General features: G+C 36.8%; 1 protein-coding gene across 1 annotated transcript in view; it reads right to left on the reverse strand.

Annotated features, from left to right (window-relative positions):
* The window catches only part of LOC127451157 (extracellular serine/threonine protein kinase FAM20C-like), a 102871-nt gene extending 93394 nt beyond the window's left edge, over positions 1-9477 (reverse strand). The window contains exons 1-2 of the mRNA XM_051715629.1: positions 8397-9477; positions 4239-4414 (exon numbers count right to left, since the gene is read on the reverse strand). Of these exons, the coding sequence (XP_051571589.1) occupies positions 4239-4414; positions 8397-8950 (730 nt within the window). The 5' untranslated portion in view covers positions 8951-9477. The remainder of the gene's footprint in view (positions 1-4238; positions 4415-8396) is intronic.
* Positions 9478-10962: the final 1485 nt, after the last annotated feature.

A 10962-nucleotide genomic window follows, 5' to 3' on the forward strand; every position in this document is an offset into this window, starting at 1 on the left:
AGAAGCTTTTGGGGGAATTCACTAATACTTTTGGGACTTTTGTAAACACACAATCTTTAATAAGCCTAATTTGCATAGAAAAAAAGATGTGTTTGCACTGGAAATAATAACAATTACTTATTTTACATACTCATGAGACGGCTATTCCATTTATCAATTGGTTTATTGTGGGTACTTGGTGAATCTGAAGCAGGTTTTTGGGCTGAAATACAGCATACTGAAGTGGCGCAACTGTTTAGTGCATTTGAATCTGTGTTTTATACAGTTGTGTCTGTCTAATGTGCTCAAGGCTGGAAGAAATAAGTCACGTAAGATGTTCAGGTGGACTTTCAGACACAAATGGAGGAAGAGTAGTTGTCAATCACATACTCTTCAGAGAATGAAAGCGTGTATAATGTGCGCAACTTCTGCTTTCATTTTTCCTACAGAACTAGGTTTCATGTTCGCTCACGAACTAAAGTGCTAGAGTGTGCATGCAACTACAGACATAAACACATAAACATGTCTATGTGGACCATTCTGTACATCACACAATTCAATTCCAACCAGATATTTTCATTTTCTGAATAAAACGTGAGTGGTGTTTGTCTGTGCAAAAGCAAGCATCACTAAATATTCTTCCAAACATTTCCCCACTTCAATAAATAATTCAGGTTTCTGTAGTCCTCATGTACACTCTTACAAACACAAACACACAGACATGGGCAGTGCATTGCATATGCATCCACTAAAGCCCCTTCAGCTTTAAAAAATCATTGTTATTCAACTGCAATTACACTTTGCACACCGTTGACCTAGTTGGCTCATGCCATTCCCATAATGGCTTTAAACCACTTGGCAATAATTGCTTTTGGGATGACAGCTCAGGCCTAGAGCAGTGGTGATTCTCAGATTTCAACTTTAGGGGGCTAAGCCAATTGAGTTGTTGTGGCTTAGAGGAATATTTAATGCTTTAAGAGTGAGAGGTTGTTAGTTTGAATCTTGCTTGACTGACAATATTTTAAATAGACCGATCAAAATTCCATCTGTTCATCAGTAGATGTTTATCAGTAACGGTGGTGCATTTAGTTGCACTTTATTTTGTGATTTCACTGGAACGGAGAGTGTTTGGTTGAAAGTAGGGATGTGCAGAACTACATATTTTCAAGCTTGACTAGTCAGATGGTTGTCTGAACGACCAGTCAACTAATCAGACAGTACATTTACACACTGAAAAAAATGATTTTGTGGCAAAGTAAATATAGCAGAAAAGATTAAGTACTTTCTACACTGAATACGTTAAAGCGTGAACTTGAAAATATTAAGTAAATTCTACATTTGTACTCAATTCAAACATGTAAAAATGAATGCTCTAGCTAATAAGTAAATATTATTTATTACTGTTTGTTATTTTACAATGCGACATCATGTATCAATCCTAAAGTAGAAAATGTGTCATATGTATTTGCTAATTTGAGTACATTTTACAGGTAAATAAAATAGACTTAACTTTTCAAATCTGGTTTCCCCAGCATGTGTTCCTGGGCTTGAATAATTAATGAGCTTGCATGATTTCAATGTTTGCAAGTTTATTTACACCAGGGTTATTATTATTTTTTTTTTTTTGTAGTCTAATTGTCTATATGGAATGCATGAAACTTTCCTGTGGAAGGCATTGTATGTTAAGTAGAACATAATTAAACTTTAGTTTACAAGGAAAGTGAAAAATGTGAAACGTTCTATTAAAATGTTCACTTGACTTACTAAGTGTATTTAAGTGCCATGTACATCAGATTTGTTAGTGAAAGTTACGGTATTAACTGATATGTTTATGTTAAATTTACTCACTTTAATGAATATTGTCATGAATTAAAGTAGGTTTTACTAAAAGGTGCTGTAAGCGATTTTAGCCATTCTAGAATTTCCACGAGACTGAGCCGTTGGAAGAGCCAAGCCCCCTTTTTCCAAAACGCCACACTCCAAAGATACCAAATGAGCTTTATTAAGACCGTCACGAGCAGAAACGGTTGTCAAAAACAACAGCAGCAAAATAGCATCCTCAAGTGACAACTGTTATGAGCAACATGGCATAAAAATGGCATTAAGCCTCAATAATTTGATGTAACTACAATACTATGAGAACGTGCAAAATGACTGACAGGCAGAAAGCGTCAGGGACCACGGCCCACGGACACATTTTTGTTTGATGTTTACATAGTCTAGAGCTGTCACAGAGACTGGTGAGATTTCTCAAAACACTTATTTCATTCATATCTTTCAGGTAAAATTTTTTGTATACCTTTCCATGAATTTATTTTAAATTTTGTATCATTCAAATTTACTTAGAAAAACTGTGCAAAATAATTGCGAAATAAAAATGAAGCAAATCTTACTAGTAATTTTTTTCAGTGCATGCAAACATAAACATAAAATCGAGCTGCAGGGGGTTTTGGCGACGTTGAGCAACAGTCTTCAGCTGGGTTTCCTGATAATGTTGCAACTTTTACGATCATCTTAACTAACGCTGCTTGTTATTTTACGATGGCGAAACGCTTGATCCCCTAATCAGCACGTAAATCGCTCATTATAAAGTAGAACTTAAGTGCTTCGTTATGGGAGCAGGCTGGACCAAAGGTGCTGAAACGTTGGCCAATATATCCAGGATTTTGTGTTCTCAACATGAAAATAATGCAGAAATAATGACAAACATGGAACCTTGTATGTAAACTTGTTGAGTATTAACTATTACTGAATTTAGTTACAGAAATGATGCCTTTGGTAAAACAGGGTTTCAGATGTATTGACTTCATAGAGATTAATTAAAGTGATGCAAGAAATGCATGTGATGTGAATCATAAGGGGTTATGTAGCTTAAAGTTTTGTTTCTTTGTTTGGAAACTAAACAGATGCACACAGAACAGGATTAAAATTACAGACATCAGTACTGAACTTCAGTACTGAACTTCTCATAGACCTATCTAAATATTAATCATCTGGTCAAAGTTGGTCAGAGATAAGTAAATCGGACAAGAATGACAAACAATTTCTATAATATCGGAGATTTATTTTAATATCTGTGGAAAGCACCCTCACACTCCCTCTGTCTCTCTTTCGCTCTCACTCACACTCACACACATACATAAGAAGTAAGAAAGTAATTCTACTTAAAAGAGTGTTTTAGGAATGAAAACCTGAAAATCTTGAGATAAAACCCTAAAACCCTGTGTAGAGGTGTGGTAACCATGGTATAAGTGGATTAATTGACTCGTTGGCCTATTGAATTATTGAAAAAGAATGTGCTGCTTACTCCGTTTCGTGCCATGGCCGCATTACCACCTTGGTGTGTGCATTATTTTGTAATAATTCAACACTTCGTCATCACTTATTCCTTACTTATACAACAGTTAGTTCTGGTCCTCAATCTTTTTGGAAGAGAGGCCAGTAGTGGTTCCAGCTTGTATGGCGCCCTGGGCAAAACCCGCTTCAGCATGCCCCCAAAGGGTATTGATTGTAAATGAGATAGCTGGTGAAGTTCAGGGCGTACACTTGTCTGTGTGGGCACCTTGTGCCGCCACCAGCAAGATGCTGCTTCTGGGCGGCTGCCCATGTTGCCCATGCATAAATCCGCCACTGAGAGAGGCATTCCAGAAGTGCTAATAGAGGATCTTTAGAATTACTGCTGATCACAGCTGACAGTCGCGATGGACGGAGTAATCACACACGCACAAGGTCCTCATACCCAGTTTCTGAGGTAGGAGGAGATGTAAACTTTCAACATGGCAGAGGAGAGTACAGTTCCCCAAGAAATATACAAGAATAAAACTTGCATCCTCCATGTTTTTGCTCCGGCATCAAAACACTTGAACATGAGTGAAACACTCGTAGGATACAGTATTTCTGATAGCACATCCGATGGGCAGCATCACTCCATGCTCAGAGGGGATTACTACCACACTACAGGAATAGAGTTAAACTAACAGCTTTAGCATTACTGTTAATCACTGACTAATAATTTAGTTTGAAACTTGTAAAATAACAATCTTAGAAATGGAAAATTAAAACAATCAATGCATTAAAAGTGTAATAGCAGTTTAATTGTATTGGACACCATTGTAAAACAAACAGTATATATGCATTCTAAAAAAATAGTTTTTGGTTTAGGAACACTAATGACCTAAAGCCTTCCCAGTTCAGCTGGACTATGACATTAAACAGCAGCAGTCCTTTTCCACCCTCACTGTGGCATGAGTCAAACTCACCTACGCTTGTGATCCTCTGAGAGACCAGGTCCTTCAGCAGGGCCTCTATGACGAGATTGTGTCTGGAGTAGAGCTCATACCGGTTAATCCCGATGTGGAAACGGAGCCAGTTGGGGTATGACTCAGTAGTGGCCTCCCCTGTCGGACTGTACTCCTCCTCATTCCCCTCGTTATGCCTGTCGGTAAGGATGGTGGAGGACATTACTCACAGAGTTCAGGTGGAACTGTTTATCGGGTCAATTTTAATACCTTAACAATATTTGAACTAATGGAATTGAATACGGTATGATAAAGTAAGAATTAGCAACACACTTCAAAATAAAAACAACCCCCAATAAATTTTGAACAAACGGGCCAAAATACCCAACAAACAAACATGCAAATAGTGAATAGAACTTTGTGAATGATGAGTGTTCCAGTTCTGCGGAAATGTATGCAGCTTTCTGAAGAGTTCTGCATGTGCAGATTCTGTGTTACTCTGTTATGGTCTTGATTCAAAATAGATTTGGATGCTATCTTTAAATATAAATGATCAGCAAAAATAAGCTTCATTGGGGTTAAAGTAGTCTAGAGAGAGCTGCTTTTTTATTACTATTTCATTGATCTATTTATGAAATGACTGGCTGCAAAGAATCCCGTAACTGATCCTTTTGAATTCCATCATTTGTTTGATGACTGTGAAAGAGATGTAGCTATTTCCGAACATTAATATGAATGTGAACATGTATGAATGCTACACTAATGCCAAGAAAATATTTTGATGGCAGTGGAATGACTGAATGCATCACTTCAGCTGTACTTCCTTTCATTTCCCTGAGGCCCCTGATCTCACAACAACACAACTGCATGGTAGACATGAGTTCAGTCTATTGCAACTTTTAGTGTTCTTTCAAAATATGAAACCTATAATGTGACATCAACTGGCTGACAAGTTTGTCACGTGAATTCTAAGTTTTTAAGAAAACAATGTTAAAAGTGACAACATTATACTCAAAGTATTCATGTTTAGTTAAATCTGTCAATGTCTGGGTCACTCAGGCATGGTTAAAAGGCTTGTTTAGTTAATTCAGGCATGGTCTAAAGGCTGCTCTTGTGATATCTCTGGAGGACACAAAGCTCGCTGGGTAAAGCCCATATAGATGGGATAGAGGAACAAACAAAAGGCAAGGCATGGCTCCTCAGTTTAATGCATCTGACAGCTCTGTGAAAAGCAACACATCACACTAGAGGAACATCGATGAGTCCAAACAGCAAAGCTTTTAACACTTAAAATGAGTCAGTATGAGCTGAAATGTGAGAAGTGAAATTAAGGGATGTACCCAAGCTACAGTCCTTATAGTATGTCTTTTCCCAACATGTGCCCTCTTATTTGACCGCTACATTCAAAAATGTATGTATTTGTTTTAATTTAGTACTTGCCATTCTTATTTTCCATTATTTGTCTATATTGTGGTTATTAAACACTTAAAACAAGTGGATGAAAAATTACATCTCAGAATTTAATACAAACCCTCGGGTGATGTGAGAAAATTTAACATTTTGAACATGCAATCCAAACAATTGGGTTCAAAAACGTATTTTTGGCCTTGTATTAAGGTAATTGTGATGAGGAGGAGGGCGTGGCTGGGCCGTGATGTTTACTGTTATAACAGTAAACTTTATGTTTACTGTTCAGCCGGTTCCCACCTCCTCCTTGCCCATCCCTTACCCCATTACAGTAATACTTGCCATTTTTGGTTTCCTACTACTTTGAGATCAAATCTAAGCAATCATCTTCAATCTTTTCTATATATTATCTCTACATAATATTGTAATCATGCAAACAATTGGGGTTTAAAACTAAAAGCTTATTTTTTTACATTGGGATAAAAAAGCTTATTTTACATTTATATTCAACTGCATGTACAGTAGCCTACTTTGCCAACTTAAAGTAGTACTTGCCTTTATTAAGATTATCACTTACTCAAAACAAGTAGATGACAAATCTTAGTTAAATCGTAACACAGATCACTGGGAGGGTAGTGTGAAAACTAACATTTTAAACATGCAATGCAAACCCTTTTTACATCTACATGTAACTTCATGAATTAGCTTTTTTTTGTTTTTTTTTTTTTGTTTTTTTAAAGTTGCATACTTTAGCCATTTTATCCTTTCCAATTGGGATGAAATCTGAACAATCATGCTTTCCTTTATATAATTTATCTATATTGTAATAAATTATCCAAATAATTGGGACTTAAAAGCTTATATACACCTCTATATTAAACAATATGTATTGGTCATATTTTAAATGTACTTGCCATTCTTGGTTTCCTGCAGCTTTGGGATAAAATCTGGGCAATCAGTGCTTTTCTGTATGAAATATCTATACAATATTGTAATAATGCAAACAACAACAACAACAACAACAAAAAGGTTAAAAAGCTTATTTTTACATCTATTTGTAGCCAAATGTATTCAACCTTCTTCTTATAATTTCTATATAATATTTAGAAAACCATGCATATAATTGGGATTTAAAAGCATATTTTTACATCTACATGTAACCGCATGTACATAGCACAGGGGCGTAGAAGTCATTTAAAAAGTTGGGGGGGGGGGGTCACAGCTGTCAGTAAGTGGCTTGCACAGACCCACACTTACAGTGCAGAATTAATATATTACAGTATATAGTAATATATAAGTATGATATAATTATTCTATTAATGTATATGCATTATTTACTTTTAATATTTGTAGTATTTTAAAGATTCAAGTATTGCAAAATAATGGCAAAATTAGCTGCAAAAATAAAGGGCATCTTGTGGAGCAATTGCTTCTGTTTCACATATGACAATTAAAATACTGAGCACAAGCTGGTCCTGAATAAATTATTTAATCAGTTACAATAATGACAATTGTGCATGTGCATAATTTAATGTTTTACTTTGTGCATGTGCATTGTGGGATTTAAATGTATCCTAGTGGCTCGAGTGTTTTGACTACGTTCACCATAATTCGTTTAGATCCATTTAATGATTCAGTGACCATTTCTGGTGATGCCAGAAGGTGATGACAAATGAGTGTCTTGTGTGAAATTAGTTAGTCACTGAATCAAAGATCAAAAGAAAATTTTAATCCATTAAAATTTGTATGTCTGTTGACCTAAAATGGCTAAGTGTTCTAAGAACACAGCAGATCTATCTTTTTTTCCTACAGTTTGTCGACTGCACACCAATAAAGAGGTAAAAAAACAGGAGCTGATTTTAAAAATAGCTTTACATCTTTAACACAGATCTAGTAATCTGCTTAAATTGGCAAAAACAACCGATCAAACTATTACCACACAAACATAATATAAAAAGAATAACTTAATAAAGACTTAATAAAGAGATATAAACTCCACTTACAATGTGTGCTTAAAAGAAGGATTGTCCTATGTTTTTGTTTTCTGCAGTGCATTTCACGTAATGCTGCCAATCAAGAACAATATGCCAATAAATAACTCTAATTTGTGTTCCTCATCTCTAGATTAATAATTTAGATCAACATCAGTGCCGATAAAAAACATGGATAAATGAGCATTGTTGAAAGCAACTTTGTAGAAATGAATGGAGCACCGTTGATGAGACTGTCTGACTGACAACCTATTACGTAAGGGTTGTTTCGGCTCATGAAACTCACCTGTGATTGGCTGGATGGTCTCTCAATTAGCTCAAAGCAACAAAACGCAAAGAATACTTGATATAAATCCACCATTTGGACTCATTATGGGTTTAGCTTGGAAAAGTGTGAAGGACAAATATCACCTTTTTAAACAGTGCGGGGAATGTGTCGCCCACGTCCCCTGCGGCTGCTATGCCCTTGACTTAGCACTTACTCAAAATAAGAGGATGAACAATCACAGTTAAATTGTAACAGATTTCTGGGGATGAAGTTTGAAAAAGTCATATTTTAAAAATGCAATGCCAACAGCTGGGGCTTTAAAGATTAATGCACATGTACCCACATGCTTTTAATCCTGTTTTAAAGTGCCACTTGGCATACTTGCTTTCCTGTTGGGATGAAATCAGAGCAATCATTCTTTTCTTTATTTAATCTCTCTAATAAATAATGATAAAACAAATAAATGGGACTTAAAAGCCTACTATGTAACACTATTTTAATTGTAGGACTTGCCATTCTTGGTTTCCAGCAGCTTTGGGGTCCAATCTGATATCAGTGTTGAGGTTGAATAAGGTGTCATCATCAGAGAGATGCGGCAAGTCAGTCTTATAGAGCGGATGCTCATAGAGCGCCTTCAGTCTGGAGGAACCCTGGACAGCTCTTCTCTGTCCGCTCAGTGCATCCTTCATCAAACCGCGTTTCTCAGAACCCAATTTTAGCTGCTTCACTTTCTTCAGAGACTCAGCTTTCACTGTCACCTTCTCCCTTGAATGCGAGCTGAGATTGGAGTTGGGCTCATTGCTGAAATCCTGCAGTAATCTCAACGAGTGTTTATTAGGCCAGCCCGGTTCCGCGGCGGCGGCTCTGGCGCGCTGTTTGGCCCAGGATCGCGACTCCTCGCCCGGGTTATGAGCGCACGAGCAGCCGCCTCCTGCTCCCGCCGCGCCGGAGCTCTGACCGGCTGCGCGCTTCTCCAGTTTGGGTAACAGGTCTATCATGATGTGCATGGTGCAGGCGACGAGAAACACCATTAAAATCAACACGCGAAATTTACGGAAGAGGATCATCTTTATTATGATGGACAATACCTAAAGCACATTAAAAAGTGGCTCTTATGGTTTTTGGAGAGCCACAATATGACAGACTATAATAAAGGATATTCAAGGGTGCATGTAGTGTTCCTTTTAAGACTATCTACTGTCATTTCCAGTGTAATCCTCCTTTTGATGGGAGATCCATGCTCAGATAGGTGCAAAATCTGCCCGGTGTTTCCTAGAGGGATCTTGAAAAAAATCTTTTCATGGTAAAGATAGTAACAAGGATGATTTTGGTGAAAATCACATCTCTTGTCGCATCTTCACAGGTTCAGTACATAAAGCGTATTTGTCCCGTCCACCGCTCCACACGCTTTTTGCGCAAAACGCACGCCAATCTATAAAGAATGTCCCGGTAATTGTGTCAAAACGAAGAAATCGCCGTTTGACTTCAGAAGAACAGCAGGAATCTCGGATCAGCAGTCCTGTGCCACGTCTGAATAGCTTCTGCATTTGAGGAGTGAGATAAAGTGCATTAGTAATTGTTCTTCATGAGGAGCAGTCAGTGACAGGTGTAGATGTATCAGTGCAATGTGTGTTAAATATTTGGATCCTGCCTCTCCTCGTCACAGGATTCAGATTGGCTGAGTCCACATACAGGCAGAGCCAGACACTCAGGGAAGAGCGGCTCAATGATATTCGGATTGAAACGCCAGTGCAATTCCCTCCCGAGATGACAGAGGGCGCTGATGTGCATTAGGCGGACTATGCTGGTGATAGGCCACACTACGGGTGCGTCTCAATCAGCTGCCTAGCTCTCAAGTCGTGAATCTAAAGATTGTTTCCCTTTCATGAACATTATGGATTAAACATAATTCTCTTTTAAAGAGAAAGTAGGCCTAGAAGGCACATCATATATTTTCACTTGCACTCGTCCTCTATGACTAAGAGACTTAAGAAGACATGAAGACATTTCCGTTAAAGGAACATAGTAAGCAAAGATGCTCCCTGGTTTTAACGGTGCATTCTGGGGATTTTTTGGGAGCGAACATTTTAGTGCACTGGAACGATTTTGCGATTGAGACAACCCTAGAAATGGCCGACTCCCTGACCAGTGCCCTGACTACTAAACTAGGGAGCGGATTGAAACTCACCCTAAAATAACTTTTATTAATAAGTGATGAACACTTTATTTATCCATTTAACAACTGATTTTATCCAGAGCAATTTACAAAAGAGGAAAATACAAGCAAATTTTTTTACTTTTTTTTTATTTATAAAAGAGTCAATATGAGCAGTGCAGCAATACCAAATGTCAAGAATAACATAAGTTGTTTAGCTAAGCCCCAAAATTCAAATTTTCAGTAGAGTTCTGAAATGCACTGAGATTAAGAAAATCAACATCAAAACTATTTTAACATAAAAAAACAAAAAATATATATATTTTTTTATCGCCAGCTCAGTACAATACACAGCTGTTATATACTACTGCTTGATTAACAATAATATTAAGACTTTACATTCATTTTTATAAAGTTTATAAAAGGGTTAATTAATGACTAGGGGTGTAACGGTTCACTCATCTCACGATATGATTCGGCTCACGATACTGAACTCACAGTTCGGTTCATGATTCTTTAAACTAAGCCTAAATCAAGAACATTAAAGATTGAAAGATTTTTTTTTTAAATATTACTTTTAAAGACATATAAACAACAGTTCCTTTCCTTTAAACTTTAGCTAAAAGTAGACTACTACTCTTAAAAGTGCTAAATGATCCATCAGAGATGTACTGCAACTACAAATCAGCCTAGAACAGGGCAATGGTGACACCAAATGGAAATATTAGATAATAATTTTACCTTCTGAAAATATAGAAATATATACTTTAAAATATTTTAAATTAAAATAGTATTTTTCTAAAATAATATTGTCTCTGATTACATCTTTTCAAAAATCATATTTAATGGAAGTGCATGCTTATCCAGTTAAATAATAATAATTTACTGATGAAATCAAATCAGACATGACATTTAGCATTAGGA

Source organism: Myxocyprinus asiaticus, chromosome 14 (genome assembly GCF_019703515.2).
Source record: "Myxocyprinus asiaticus isolate MX2 ecotype Aquarium Trade chromosome 14, UBuf_Myxa_2, whole genome shotgun sequence".
In the NCBI taxonomy this organism is placed as follows: domain Eukaryota; kingdom Metazoa; phylum Chordata; class Actinopteri; order Cypriniformes; family Catostomidae; genus Myxocyprinus; species Myxocyprinus asiaticus.